Below are 15,363 nucleotides of genomic sequence, written 5' to 3' on the forward strand. Positions count from 1 at the left end.
CGAGGACGGAAATCGATCCATGGACACGTCAGAGCGCGATTGGACTTTCTAGTAGTTCGATCAAGTCACGCCGAACCCAGGCCGCGGCGGGTGGAGCAGAGATGGAGTACGAGGCTCCTTCGTGGCCTCCACTTTGCTCCGATGGAGATGTCGGAGATAAAAGAGGACAAGAGCTCCGGCGAAACCACCCGGGTGGTTTTAGCAAGATCTGCATAGTAGTGTGGCATACATGACTGTTCATTCCTCGTATATTCTCTGGGTTATCTTGATCTGGTGTTCCTTTCTACGTCCAACCCAGCTTTTATTCCATGATCCGGACCCTAACGCCGCATCAAACATCAAAAGATTCACACCCAGGTATCTACAAAGGCAGGCGCTCGTGAAGGAACGGCTTCTTGCCATCGCCCTCGCCGTACGACCCAGCCACCTGGCCGCGCCCGCGGATCTTGTACTTGTAGATCATGAGCCCCTCGAGCCCGACGGGGCCACGCGAGTGGATCTTGTTGGTGCTGATGCCGACCTCGGTCCCGAAGCCGTAGCGCATGCCGTCCGCCATGCGCGTCGACGCGTTCCAGTAGGTGCCCGCGGCGTCGACGCTGTTCATGAACCGCTCGGCCAGCTCCGGCGACGCCGTCAGGATGGCGTCCGTGTGCTTGGAGCCGTGCGTGTTGACGTGCGCGACGGCCTCCTCGAGGCCGGACACGGTCTTGACCGCCAGCTCGAGCGCCAGGAACTCGGTGTCGAAGTCGGCGTCCTTGGCGTCCACGATCTTGTCGCCGTGCTCAGACGCGAAGCTGGTCTTGGCGAGTGCCGCCTTGCTCTTGGGGTCGCAGCGCAGCATCACCCCCTTGGCGAGCAGGGCTTCAGCGGCGGCAGGGAACAAGGTGTCGAGAGCGCTCTCCTGGACCAGGAGGGTTTCCAGGCTGTTGCAGGCTGCCGGGTAGTTGGTCTTGGAATCGACAATGACCTCGGCGGCCATTTTGGGGTCGGCCGACTGCTCCAAGAACATGGAGCAAAGCCCGTCGGCGTGGCCCAGTACCGGGATTTTTGTAGAAGACTTGATGTAGCGCACAAGCTCGTTTCCTCCGCGGGGGATCACGAGATCAATATACTGGTCCAAGTCGAGCAACTGCGGGATGACGTCTCTCGTCGTGACAAGCTGAATAGCGCCATTGGGCACCTGAGTCTTAGTCAACGCCTCCGAGATGACCTTGGAGATAGCTTTGAAAGATTCCGTCGACTCCTTGCCTCCTACGGAGATTGTTAGATAATCTAGTATCTCACAGCATCGTAACTACCCTCATCTTGTAAATACGTACCTTTGAGAATAGCAGAATTTCCCGACTTGACTGCCAAGGACGCAATGTTGGCGATGACCTCAGGTCGCGCCTCAAAGATGATGAGCAGAACGCCGATCGGGCACGTAACCCGCTCCAAGTCCAGACCCTCATCAAGCCTCGTACGCAGCGTAACCTTGCCAACTAACAACAGTCAGTATATAGAAAATCCCACACGACCACACGCCACTCGTCAGATCCCAAAACGGAGATTGAGAACCACGGAGCACAAGAACTCACCAGGATCCTCCAACCCCCTTACATCCAAGATCCCCTTGAGCATGTCCTCAAACTTTCCCTTGCGGCCCAGGTCGAGCCGCGACACGAGGCTCTGGCTGAGCGGCGCGCCGTCGGCGGCCTGCCGGCGCGCGGCCTCGAGGTCCCGCGCGTTGGCCGCGAGGATCTCGTTGCGGCCGGCCTCGAGCCCGGCGTGGATGGCCGTGAGCGCGTCGTTGCGCGCCGCGGCCGGCAGCGTCGCCAGCACGTGGGACGCCGACTTGGCGTCGCGGGCGGCGTCCGCCGCGGAGGAGCTGGTCAGAGACATGTTCACAGTTGTGGTCCAGTGTTCCCCTCTTTCTCTCTTATATGCAAAGAAAAGTAGAGATGGGATTTGAAAAAAGCAAATGACTATGGTCGACTTGGTCACGTGTTGGTCAAGAGGCTCGATCCAGGGGGCTGGTAGTCGTAGGGTAAGGATGTAGGTAGGTTATCGTTCAATTTGATGCCCAGCTACTGAATGCGAGGCGGTTCAGCGGAGCACTGCTTGCAATTCAATTGCTCACAATTTTCGGTGGAGCTCCGAATTCGCACTTTACGCACCGTTACGCCAAACGTGTAAGTCAACGAATTGCCTGGATGTTGTTCTATTCGCCTATTTGAAAAAGCAATACATGACAACACCACTAGGGATTCATATTACTGATAGGGAGTTTAATACTGAGACACAGATTGAGATCGCTCTGCAGCTCTTACTGCTGACAGGCTCGGTTGCCCGGCACTCTACACATCAGATCGACAGTGGCTATACTGCCCAAGCTGTGGGATTTATCTAAGAATTATGTGGTTTGGGTATATTCTACGGACAGCATGCTGCACACACATCTAAGTAGCCTTCCGTAACGAATTATAATGTTCGCCGAGCCCGTACCCATGCCGGTAATACGCCAACCATATCGTCTTGCGCTCGCCTTCGCCCTCGCTACTCAGCTCGCCCGGATCAATCGTCTCAGTCCGCTGCTCCTGCACCACCTTGATCTCGACCCCGTACGACCTAGCGAGGGCCATGAGCTCCAGCTGCCCGCCCCACTCCGCCGTCTCGCGGATCCTAGCGACATAGCTCCCAAACTCATCCTCCATGAACGGCGCGAAATCGTCCTCGTGCGCCCGCATGTAGTCCGTGGCGCGCTTGCGCACCGTCCGATACGGCAGTTCCCCCTTACTATCTCCGCCTCCTAGCGGGATCTCGTACTCCCGCAGCTGGTCCGCGACGGCCGAGAACAGGCAGTGCCCGTCGGGCTGGATCTCCCTTCTCGACCAGGCCGTGCGCCTTGAACTCCTTCAGCATATACGTCTTCTCGACTTTGCGGTGGTCCGTCATGTTGGCGGCTTCTTCTTCGGCGGCCAGGGCGGCGGCTTCCTGCTCGGCGGCGCGGCGGGCCAGGCGCTCCTTTTGTCGGTTGCGCTTCTTGCCCGGCTGTTGTTGTGGTTCTTCTTCGGCGGGGGCTCGGATATCGAGGTTTGCTGCAGCTTCTCAGCTATGCCGTTCGCGTTGTTCGCCGTCTCGTCGCCGCCACCGTTCGACTGTCGTTGTTCTCGGGCCTCGTCTTCGTCGTTTTGCTCCTCTGGCTCCGCAGCATCGTCGGCGTCGTTGGACTCCCCATTGAGCGCGGCTAGTTCTTGTTGCTGCCGCTCCTTCAGTTGCTGCTCGAGCTGGGCGCACTCGTCGTTGACGCCCTTGCGCGTCTTCTTGGTCGCGTTCTTCTTCTTGCTCGTTATGCGCGACTGCAGGTCCCGCTGCTCTTTGCGGTGGCGCGCCTGGACGGTCTCTAAGCTTTCTGTCGCCTCCATTTTGTTGTGTGATCTAGCCGGATCGATCTTCTCTCTTCTGGAACGACGGTCTTTCAAGAGCAAAATAACATGAACCGAGTGTAAGAAGCCCGAATCTTTGGGCGGGATTTGTTAAGCGTGGGGTCTATTCGTCTCGCTCAATTGACCAGTTGTTGGTGGGGTTATGCTTGCTGATCTTCAAGCCCAAGGCCCACCTAAGAGGGGTCCAGCAATAGAGCCCTCCCTGCTAGGTAACACGGCCAAGCAACAACTGCTCGTCACAAAGCCGATGTCACCAACGACATGGCAGTACGCTGCTATCAATGTAAGTATGTATCACAGGAGTCGCAAGTCACCAACAAATATCATATTGAGTCTTCAAAATAGAAGGAATACATCGCGTATCTTCATCAGAACTACCTAAAAATGGCGGAAGCACTGCACTGTAGTGTCCGAGGTGTTAAATGGTTTTGTACAAGAACATTAAATTAGATCGGCGCGCCTCTCTCTGCCTCGAGTCGAGGGCCATTGGTTTCCGGTTTTGAAAACCCCAACCACACCCGGGTTTGTTCGCCTGCTTGGTCCTCCGTAAGACCAAGCTTTCCCACCAGATGTAGACTCGCTTCTAATAAAGCGGCCTTCCTTTCCTTCCATTTCCTTTGCTGGGCGATCATGATCAAGATCCCTCCCATTCCATTCCTATATTTCCACCCGCCCTCGCTATTTCCCCCCTTTGTTGGTATACATTGCTATATAGAGCATCCCAAAAGAACAACAAGAGAAAGAAGAACGAAGACGAGAAAATAAACACAAGAGAATACGTAATAAATGAGCCTGCAACCTAGGTTAGGCGCAGTTCATCTGCCGCCATTTCCCCTTTTCCTGGCTGGATTGATTGTACAAAACCAAAAGAAGAAGAAAAAACTATGAGTACATGGCAAGGAAGATAGGTGGGAAAGCCTAGGGTTGGAAGAAAAAAAGAGACCCAGTTGGCTTGAATAAGGAGTGTGTCGCAAGGAAAACGAGTGGACGGGAGACCTCACGGGGTGGGTGTGTGAGTGGTCGTGCCTCGTTAGCCAGCTTTTTCTCCTCGAAACTCCCAAAACTCCGGAGGTCTTCGGTAAGAGACCCAAGGGTGTAAATGTCAAGCATTACGACCCTGCAATAAATGTAATCCATGATGCCCTGAAAGAAGGTGGCGGGTCACCAGGATGAAAAATCACACGCTCGGGGTATCTTCATCCACATATCAACGCCAGGGGGTGGTTTCCCCATATTTCGCCTCTTCATCTCCATCAAGCATCACTCGCTCAGAATCCCTTGAAGGGATCGTCTCGGAAGTAGTCTTCCTCTCTCCTCGTACTGCTTGCCGCGTAACAGTCGTCGGTGCCGCGCGTCGTCCGGGAGTTGAAGCTGTCCCGGTGGCGGCTGCGACTCCTGCGTCGGCGCACCTCCTTGCTGCGCCGCCGGGCTCGGTACTGCATCTCGTTGTGCTCTTCCGGATACTCCTGCACGCGGGGGAACGCCAGAGGGCTGATGAATGCCTCCATGCGGACCGTTCCTATCGCCTCGAAGAAGTTGTTGTCCGGGCGAGAGGATGCCTCGGACATCCGTACCGACCCATTGGTGCTCATACCCCATGTGGAGCCGTGGCTGGCGCTTGATGTTACAGCGTAGTTGTCTGGGTTATCAGCCGTAAATACACTGTTGCCAGCGTTGCTGTCGCTTGCGGTATGGTAGCTACCCGGGCCGCCGGTAGGTCCAGAGAAGCCGCGGAACGACAAGGGGGTGGGATGTGCCCACCCGTGTTGCTTCGCTTGCGGCCATGAAGCACAACCTGGTTGGCACGCTCATGAACCCTCTCAGTAGAGCGTTCGTGATACCGAGGGATGAACGGCGGTTCTGCCACTTCTCTCGAAAGGTCACGCGCATGGTTCAACGTACTCAAGGCCTCGGGCGTCAGTTCATCTTCCAGTTGCTCGGAAGAGACAGGCAAGGGTGCCAGCCTAGCCAATTCTGGGTGCTTTCCTTTAGTAATTCGGATGGAATCTCGAATGGTCGGCTTCTTGGTTCGCGTTACTGGGGGCTCATGAGTAGGAGCGGATGTCGGCTTGAGCAATGGCTGCGGAGGTGCTGGGGACAAGCTCTCCGGGACAGCCTGAGACGAATGTGCCAAGAAGGACAGAGAAGTCAGCCACAAGTAGTGCCTCTCAGACGACGTGGCCGTAAACTTGAGGGCCCGTTGAGGCGTCAGAATCAAGATGGAGCGGTTAAACAGCTGGCCTGCGCCCTTGGGGGCTGGGTTGTCGTCTTTGACGTCCAAAACTGATTGAATACTCACTTGAAATCATTGTTAGCAAGGTCAACATAGAAGAATTAGATCGGCGAGCAGACAACTCACGTTTCCGGCCAGACTTCCCCATCAGGGCGCTGCCCGAAGAAGGCTGCTTGCTACTCCAAAGGATGGCTCTCTCATAAGGAGCCAGCCAAACCCATCGCTTGTGGCGGTCGTTGCTGGTCTCATCCGCCTTCGTATCGGCCATGCCAAACGACTTTCGGCGTCTGACATATTTGTACATCCATTCTCCAACCATCGTCTGTGCGATAGCGTCAACAACACCCGAAGATTGCGGACCACTCCCAACGGATCCGACGTTAGTATTATCCGTGTTGGCAGTGGTTGTCGATGGCTGAGATCGGTGGCCTCTATACCGTCCAGTCCCATAACCACGGCCTTTCTGCGGAGTAGTGATGTCATTCTTCGGCAGAGGAGGTAGGATTGGGCTCTCAGGTGCTTCCTCGGAGGGAGTCATGGGAGGAGGCGAACTGCCCCGCCGCCTATTCCTGGTAGTGCGTGGCATTGCTGCGGCAGACCGCACTTTACGGATACTGTTGGACCGGGTTCTAGGACCGCGTCGCGGGTAACTCTCGCTCGCATAGGTCGGGCTGCGCTGTGCTTCTCTGGGGGCACTGGAAGTGAAAGGAGGTTGGCGCGAGCTTGCCCTTGCGGGAATGGGGAACGGAGGATCGTGGGGCTCCCCAAGACTTGGGCTTCTGGAGCGGCCGTGAGATGTAATGCCGCTCTGTATCAAAGCAGACTTGCGCATAGCACCAGGCCGCATAGAAGAGTTCATTGCCTTCTCGCCAGGCCGGGCTACTGCAGGCATACGGCCAACGGTATCCCTGTCTTCAGCCAAGTTGTAGCTTTTGTATACCTCGGTAGTTCCAATGTGCTTCGCTGTACTCCTTCCATGTCTCGGGATGGGTGGCATGGTGTCCATGGTAGAAGTTGTAGCCGCAGAGTCTCGCGACTTGTGGCGGGCAGATGATGAGATCGGTTTAGGGGCCGATAGAGCTGTTTGGAACTCGCCATCACTCAAGTCACCGTCCAATAGCTCATCGGCTTCGTCGGAACTTGCGCCATCGAAACCAGCGAACAGACTGCTGATACGATGGGGTCGCCGCACTGGCGCCTTTTGGCTCGACAAGGGGCCATCGTCATTGTTGCCTGGGTAAGCGTCTTTGGTAACAGGCTCAACAGCGGATGGCGAAGCCGGGGGTGAAGAGGTAAGACCGTTCCTCGATGTTAAACGCCGTGGGTTTCGAGGTGGCAGATTGCCCGGAGCTGGGCTAAAGGTAACTCCATCGTCCGCGTTTGAAACCGCAGTAGGCGCACTCGGCGAGGTTGGTCGCGATGAGATAGCTGAGGGGTGTAGATGAGGCGGTAATCGATCCAAGCGCTTGTCCACGCGGATCTCATCTGTTTGCACAGCAATGGAAGTAGTTTGTGTAGTCTGCATAAGAGACACCTGGCAGCCGAAATCCTTGACGTACTCTGGCAGACGGTGCTCCTTCGGCGTCTGTGGCCGACTTGTAGGGGGATGAACGCTGATACTCGGAATCAACAGAGGGAGCGTTTCAGGTTGTTTAGGAGATGGTGCTGGAGTAAGCTCCCGAGACTTTCGTTTGTCCGTTTGTGTAGATACTGTCGACATACGAGTCCGCAAAACAGGGAACGTTTCGTCTTGCTGCAGCTTAGGGGTTGTGGGAGGACTGAGCGGTGCCTCGACTGTTTGCGATGCTGCAGATACCATCGACTTCGAGGGGGTTTGGGGAAGCTCAAATGGAACCGGCTTCTGAATGTGTACGCGCTTCCTTCGCTGGTTGGCCTCGATCTCCGTGTCGCCACGTGGTGGGCTTTCGACCTCGATGGGCTTCTCGGTCTTGACCATTGGCTCAGGGGTTGCTGGTTTGATTGGTACGATCTTCGGCGAAGGGGGCGGAGAGAACTGCACACCCGTATCGGTGTATTCGGGCTTCGGTGGCGGAGGTGTTTCGTCGTCCTCGTGAATGCCACCCTCGAGCCTATCGAGGACGTTCTGGTTGACGTACATCCTGCCGCGGGCCACGCTGCCCGGTCGCATCTGGCTTTCACTGCTCATGTTGCGCCGATGAGTCTTCTGCAGAGACAGTACGCTATCCCGGCTGAATTGGCGGTTGTGATGGTTAGATAGAACACTTCCCCGGCCAAGGATGCTCTCGCGGCCGACAATGCTTTCCCGGCCATCCGGTTCTGTCTGGTAACCGTCGGAGTCGAAGTTGAGTTCATCCGCGAGGCTGTTCCCAGGCGCTTCAGTTGGAATCGTCGAGAATCGTATGCTGTTTGTTAAGCTATTCGTTCGCACACTGGCGGCATCGTTGTCCTTGGTTTCTTCTTCTCTGTCAGTCTCGGTGTTGGTCTGGCGATTAACCTGAGCATCTTGCAGGTTGGCGACCTCTTCGAGAATGGTCTTCATCCGAGTGTCTGCAACATGCAATCTTCTCTCATACTTGAGCTTCTCCTCCTCCCACTCATCCCTTTCTTTGGCCCACTGTTCATGCACTCTCTGCGAATCCTCCTCATGGCTGCGAACCTTCTTCTGTGCTGTTTCCAGTCGTTTCTTGGTGTCAGTAACGGCATCCACAGCTTCATCCCGTTCTCTGGCGAGCTCGCCCAGGGCAGAGGAAGTTCCGCCCTCGAGGAGGGCTAGTTGGCGCTTGAGGGATCTATTTTCTTTTGATGTGCTGAGAAAGGAGGCCTGCTCAGTCTCTTGGTCTTGTTTTGTTGAATGCAGGTCCACCTCGAGCCTCTCGATGATTTTCAGCTTGTCTTCCTGGTCCCTACGCAGGTTCAAGATCTCTGACACCAGGTTGGCGTGCAGGGTCGGAGTAAACCGGCGTGGGTCAAGCATGCTGAAGGGTTCTTCCGCTGTCATAATTTTGGAAGTCCGCTTGGTACTCTTCTCCGTTGGCATCGGCGGAGGCGATGAGCTGGCTCCTGGAGGCGTGGCTGAACGGCGTGAGCGCCTCGATGCGCGTGATGATTTCCGCGATGGTGTCTGGTAGGGTGTGTCCGAAGGCGTTGGCAGTGATGCAGCAACGGGGCTGCTCACCTCGTCGTCCGTCTCCCATGCAGCCATGATCTCTCCTGGTGAGAACGACTTTGTGTCACTCTGCTCGAGTCTGATCAAGAAGCCTCCTCAACGCCCAAGTGCATATGGGTCGGAGCAACCATATAACCTACCCAATCGCAATTCTTCCGTTGGATAACTTATCTTTTCTCGCAAAATGATCCGAGCACGTCACAATATTGGATTATAATGCTCCTTCCCCTTGCACTTAGTCAGTGGAGTGCCCTAAAACCGTTGACACATGCACTGCCCCCGGCATATAATCCAACTGTCCCCAGTGTTAGCATTAATGCGTCTCAATGGTCGTATCGGCACTAGGAGATCCCACGAAACACCCAGGGGCCAGCCAGTTTTTAGCGTTGCCAGGCCGCATTGAAATGGGAAATCGGAATTTAGAAATGGAATGATATGGCCAATGATTCAGTCACCGAAGGCCATTGCCGACCACGCAAGGCCACCCCCCATGAAGTTCAAGTACCGCCGACTGTAGCAGCGTACTATAAGTAGCGCTGCTACCCTAACGAGGATCTTGAGTAAGAAGAGAGAACTTACAGTTTCTTTTTGGGGCTAATGACGGTTGTTGCTCGGGACTCTTGCCCGAGTTGTCGTCCAGTGTAGCGTTTCCTGGTGCAGATGGCGGGTTGGCGCGGACCAGTCAGAGACCAGTCGTTTATTCTCTGGAGCTCGACGTTTCCAGGTAACGGTCACCGTCTAGCTTGAGGTTCTGCTGACAAGAACAATACGACCAGCGATAACGACGTGTGGGGGCCGTAGAGTTATAAGTGCGAAGCTGCAGTGAAAACCGGCAGGGCTGTCGAAGGACGTTGACGCATGAACTGCAATGGCACTCTGGTCAGTCTTGTCGTCCGGGAGCCCGGGCAGTAGACAGACTGCACACAAAAGAGACGTAGAGTTGAGACAACTCAGGCAACCTCAGTTCCCCGTCTAAGACCTACGTTTCGAAGTATGCTTTGCCAGCCTCTCCGGCAACGAGGGGGAAAAGTAGAAAGTGCCTTTGCGATTACGATTCCCCGCAACAATCCAATTCGAGTGAATCAGCTCAACGTCGATTAGACCTTGGGCGGATTGGGTTTGTGGGTGTGGGCGACTTTTGGGTTGTAGATGGGTTATCGAGGTGCCTGGCCCAGCGAAGGGTTGCGCAAAAAGGTTTCACCCACGACGAAACAAGTCGGCAGTCGAGGAGCAGTCGTACATGGCACAGCGCCGAGGCAGACTTGCGCGAGCACGGTTGTCAAGAGCTTCAATGGCAGAGCTCGGCCTGTGAAACGCAGCAGAGAAAAGAAAAGATGATTGAACTCGTGGAGAGAGCTTCTTGCAAGCGCAAGCAAGAGACCAGGAGAGGAAGAGTGCGGCGCTAGTTGTAATGATAATATCCACTTCCTTGCCCACTCCAGACGGACGGCCCAGACCTGGCAAGTAGTATTGGCGACGAGCAAAGAGATAGTGCTGTAGTAGGTACCGTAGATGGTGATGCGGATATTGTACGCATCAATGGGTGAGTGCTACTGCAGCTGCTGCGGCCCATACATAAGCGTGATGAGTAGTGCCATGTACTCCAGGTGTTCCGAGATGCACACGACTGGACAACCTGTTCCCCTACTGCCCAAGGTGCTCCCCGAGGTGCTAGCAGTCGATCCTAGGGTTGGCTTTCGGTTGGAATGCCGGGGTGGACAAGGATACCTTGGATACCAGGTTGATGTGCAGGCCGCTGGTCATTGCAGTATGCGGCATGCAGCTTGCGTTGAATAGCGTGGCCCGTGGGTGCCACGACGAGATCAGAGCGCGGAGTTCGCTTGCGATCGATACATTAAATTGATTGATGGCGACTGAAAGAAGTGGGCGAGAACCAGTTGGAGAACTTCGGGGCAGGGCAGCCAAGCGGGCTGGCGGACAGAGATCAAATCAAGTCAAGTCAAGCCAAGTCAAGTCGACATCAGTCATTAGGTACAGTGAAGGCCCTACTTTAAATTCGGTGTCGCCATTGATATTAAGGTCTCGCGGGATGTACAGTACAATTGGTAAGTAGGCAACTCTCTTTTTTCCCCTGTTTCTGCATCAATCAATCCTACGTGTAGGCATGCATGCATGCACCTACTTGGAGGCGTAGGTTAGATGGATAGTGTATGTCTGCAACGAATTGCATGCCGCAGAACACGGCCGGCAGAGTTTTGACACCATGGCTTCCTCGTTGAAATGAAGGCCCCCTGGGCGCTGCAACGTCGTGTCTCTAAGCTCCGAGTCTCTGAATTTCCCAACGAGCCTTATCCCTTTCGAGTCTGATGACCAGCCTGAGAGTGGGCGGGCTAAGGATTCGCCAGGGGCAGGGTGTTCCCTAGGGTTCCCAGAGCGCCGGATAGTCAGCAAGTACCAACTTTACTGAGTGCCAGGGGTTTCACTAATAGGACCCTGGAATTAACAGGTGATTGCTCGATAGCAAAAAAGGAGACAAGACTGCTATACGACCGACAAGCCTACGAGTAGGTATGAGCCAATCGACCAAATGGCCCTCTCACTCCAACGGAACCTGCCGGGGAGGATTACTGCCCCATGACTGCGAGATAGGCCTGCAGACGTGAGTTCAAAACATCCGCAGCCAATTGATGCGTCCCGCCTGCAAGTACGACTCAGGGACCTACTATACGCTTCCACCAGCCACGGTCAACATACCGAGTGTGGTTGGAAGGGAGAGAAGATGGCCGCGGAAAGGATACTGCGCGTGTGATATGAGTGCAGCACAGCATGTTCGTCCCAGCCGCGTCGCAGCGTTGCAATTCCCTCACAATGTTCCATAGGCTAGTGTTGTGAGGAATCACCTTCCATGCGGCCAACGGCTAAGCCCAATGCGAGTGAGGCTTTCCAGGTGACGTCGAATAAGAATCCGGGTCACCGTCCATTACAAGAAGCGCAATTTCTCGGGTGCTGATCATATTGGATCGACTCTCGAATGAGGAGAGGTGACCCCCGGTCCGTCAGTGCAAACAAACGGTTCCACACACTCTCTGCTCTAGGCTTACCAACTTGGGCCAAGCACCCATGCAACATCTTGCATGGCACGAACATCCCATGGCGAAGCACACCGTGAAAGAAAGCATGTACGTCGTATAGCAGATAACAAAGTCTTATTTGCGAACAAAGTGCCTACAAGCACAAGCATTCAGCTCCAATATGCAGTGATAAGGCAGGATCATGGCAAAGCACTGGACATGTTCGTCTGCTGCACATACATCAATGTCCACGTACCCAATTGCCAGCGGACAGCTTGAAGATACGTGTACCTTACCTCCTAACAGGGCAGGCGTGCAGACACTAAATTGCCTTTGTGCGGGATGGTCAATCTCAAACGAAGTCGGGTGAGATAAGTTGCACCTGGAAGTTAGCAAGTGCCAGCGGCGTGCATTAGGCGTGCATCCACGGCGTGGGATGGCGGGCTTTGGGCTTCGATGCAGTAAATAGGTCACAGCCGATGAAGTTCATCAAAGTTGCCAACAATAGCACAATTACTAACACGTGTGTAAGTCGCGGGCAATGTCCTATCAGTTGAACGCCGTGCGCGGCTCAACTGTCCCCGGCTCTTAAGACAGCTCGTTATTATGCCCAACGACCCTCATTGGGAACGCCACTAAGAACTGACGGTGCGGTGCCCGTGTAATACCAATACAACTTCCATGCTATTTTGATCATGACATGTAAGTGGTAACTTGAACTCACTTTATCCTAGAGGTCATCTCTGCGCACGAACGGGGACGCAATCTGTCCCCATTCTCTCAAGCAATAAAGAGGAGAGGCGGCAGAGGGGGCAAAGACCCTGATTTGATTAACCATGCCGCGCCGCATGCCAGCCAAGCAAGAAGTCGTGCTGGTGAGGCGGTTGACGGTGACGGATCCCAACGTGCCGTCCATACTCATCTCTCCTTCCCTTCCCTTCCTTCCCTTCCCTTCCCTTCCCTTCCCTTCCTTCCTCCCTCTCACGGCCTAAGTCCGACAAAACTCTTCATCAGCATGCCAATATATCCGTACGCCTCATGCATTACAGGTATTGACCCCACGTGCCGACGGGAACCTCTCCTCTCGAGTCATCTGTCAATGTCCGCAAACGAACCATCCTCCACATAGCATCCAGCACCCCCAGTCGTCGGCCCACTGTGACAGCCCACGATAACCTTGCAGGCGTGCTGTGCATCGGCTACAGGCATCGAGTTGGCAGGTCTAAAAAGAAAATCAGGGCAATAAGGTTGGCTGCTGCGGGTGGGCCCTACCCAAGACTGGCCTTGATCATCAATTGAAGAATGGAGTTCCAATCTACGTAATCAATCAGGACCTTCCACCTCCAAAGTTTGGTATGCAATAGGAACATTGCGTGAGAGTGCCTTGTTGTCTGCCACTGGGGATTGATCAACGCCGATTCTGGGCGAGCCAGTGAGCTTTTCATTTGGCCATGAGTACCGCCAGCTAATCAGATCAACAAAAAGCCGTCAAGCCAGAAGCGCCCTGCCGACAGGCTTGTGGCTTTGGTCAGCTCAGCGGCGTGCATGCCCTGAAATCCTTTGTCGCTACCAAATCGCAGCCCTCGGTATCCTGTCGGACTTACTGCCCCCTTTCGACGATAGGTTGTGACGGGCCAGGCGTGGTCACACAATTTGGGGCCTCGAACGCAACGCAACCAACGGCGGCAACGGCTCAAACTTCCAGGCATCGGGGCTTCTGGCCTTCCCACCAATCTCAGTCATTCCCGTCCCTCCGTCTCGATTAGGGTCAAGCCTTTCGTACTCGATTGGCCTAAACCCGATTCCCAAGAGAATCTTCAACGCATGCAACGTTGGTATTAGCTGAAATTAGTGCATATCGGACGGCGACAAGTGCAAAGAGAGGAGAAAGAGAGAAAAAAACCTCATCGACACCCAACACCGGCAAAGGAAATGACGCGCTTCGGTCTAATACCTAATACCACCATCCTAGTGAGGCCAACGTCTGTGTGTATTCTGGATCTTCGTCCAAGGTTCCATTGGATGGCACTCTATCCCAATTTTTCCAGCGAGAAACAGCGCGACAGCGCGCGAAAAGGGTTAGGCTGCGACGAAAAAAGGCAGGCGCGAGGACGGTGGCATCGGGATCAGTCCGTCCCAAGATTCAACTCGACCTGGAATCAAGGCCCTTCTGTGCGTCCTTCACGTTTCTTCGCCGTCCGTCCGTTTTGCGACTTTGCTGCATCTTTGGTTTTCATTTTCCTTCGATATCCCACTTTACCCCGGGAAGCACGGCCACGCATTAGGTGAAAAGAAACATGCAAGCCAGCGGCCTGCTGCAGTTAGTTACCAGATTTTGGTTGATCAGGTCGAGCGGCGGCGCCCTCGCCCGCTTCCCCGCCCTCGCAAAGAGCTGCTATCAAATGGTGCTAAAAGCTGCAAGCCAGATCACATCGAAGTAAACCCCTCTTGACCAGCCTTTGTCCAAATCCAGCCTCTCGGGTGCCGATTTGTTTGCTTCTCGACGGCATCGTTCAAGGTTTATGTCTCTTGATTAACTAGCTGTAGATCGTGAAACGGCAGGAATTCCAAAAAAAGAGAAGGAAAAAAGCAATTCAGCCCGTCTAAAGGCTGGTTTGTGGCTGGCTCAGTCTAGATGGAACAGCAGCAGTTTTCTATGTGTTACGGGACTAAATTAACACCAAACAGGACCGGCTAAAGAGCCATCGACACACTATCCAACCGTGCCGTGGCGGCCCGTCGGGGCCTAGGTCTGCCTACTAACAATCTTCATCGAGGGAGTGGCCGCCACTTATTAGTCGTGGATTCTAGTTCACGAACCGCTCGGCCTAATGACTTCATATACTCCGATTTCCAGTTTTGTTCCCTGCTGCAAACCATCCTACCAAGTTAGAGCCGGCTGCGGTCGAGAAATAAATTGAATCATTGGAAATCAATGTCCAACATAACCTCGCCAATCTAAAAACTCACTCCTCACTCCTCCTCCTCCTTACCCAAAGCGGCGGATGGTGCACTTCCGATTCGCCGAACTACGCCGGGGGCCACAATTACTTACAAACATGTATATCAGGTTCACGGTAAGGTTGCTGCTCCCATCGACTGAGTAGCATGGCCTCTCTACAAGTCTTTGCTTTTGGCACGTCAAACACGAGATTGTGCATACCCTGTGCATACACCAGTTCCTACTATAACACTTTCCTAAAGGTATGTTGCAGAGCGAGCACGGTGAACGTTAGTGTGTGTGCTCCGTCCGGGCCGTTCCTGAGCGAGACACGACTTGGGGGACAAAAGGAAAGAAGCCCAGCATAAAAAAAGCACATATGTACTACAGATTATGTGCTGACTGCATACATATGCACGTTTAATGGAGGTTTATGGAAGACACTTGATGGGCAAGAAGGAAAGAGATAGATGAGCACGTAATTACGTGACCAGGCCACGTTCCGCATTCCCAGTCCAGAATGCCGGTAACTTGGAAATTACCTGCTCTCGCTGATGATATCCTAATACGAATTGCAATAAAGG

The 15,363-nt window shown here is 54.3% G+C and overlaps 3 protein-coding genes across 3 annotated transcripts; all 3 read right to left on the bottom strand.

Moving 5' to 3' along the window:
• Positions 1-361: 361 nt before the first annotated feature.
• Positions 362-1,881, bottom strand: PG997_006848 (gamma-glutamyl phosphate reductase; the record flags this gene model as incomplete). The annotated part of the gene is made up of 3 exons (XM_066811163.1): positions 362-1,251; positions 1,320-1,481; positions 1,578-1,881. 3 exons carry the CDS (start codon positions 1,879-1,881, stop codon positions 362-364), a joined length of 1,356 nt encoding a protein of 451 aa, XP_066670086.1.
• A 557-nt stretch (positions 1,882-2,438) lies between these two features.
• PG997_006849 (uncharacterized protein) lies at positions 2,439-3,404 on the bottom strand (the record flags this gene model as incomplete). The annotated part of the gene is given in 3 exon segments (XM_066811164.1): positions 2,439-2,852; positions 2,872-3,077; positions 3,131-3,404. The coding sequence occupies 3 exon segments, from the start codon at positions 3,402-3,404 to the stop codon at positions 2,439-2,441; spliced, it is 894 nt and encodes a 297-aa protein (XP_066670087.1).
• A 1,289-nt stretch (positions 3,405-4,693) lies between these two features.
• Positions 4,694-8,842, bottom strand: PG997_006850 (uncharacterized protein; the record flags this gene model as incomplete). The annotated part of the gene is given in 3 exon segments (XM_066811165.1): positions 4,694-5,220; positions 5,232-5,708; positions 5,785-8,842. 3 exon segments carry the CDS (start codon positions 8,840-8,842, stop codon positions 4,694-4,696), a joined length of 4,062 nt encoding a protein of 1,353 aa, XP_066670088.1.
• Between the last annotated feature and the right edge of the window lie 6,521 nt (positions 8,843-15,363).

The sequence above is a fragment of the Apiospora hydei genome, assembly GCF_038363865.1.
Source record: "Apiospora hydei strain CBS 114990 chromosome Unknown utg000005l_segment0_segment0, whole genome shotgun sequence".
NCBI lineage: Eukaryota > Fungi > Ascomycota > Sordariomycetes > Amphisphaeriales > Apiosporaceae > Apiospora > Apiospora hydei.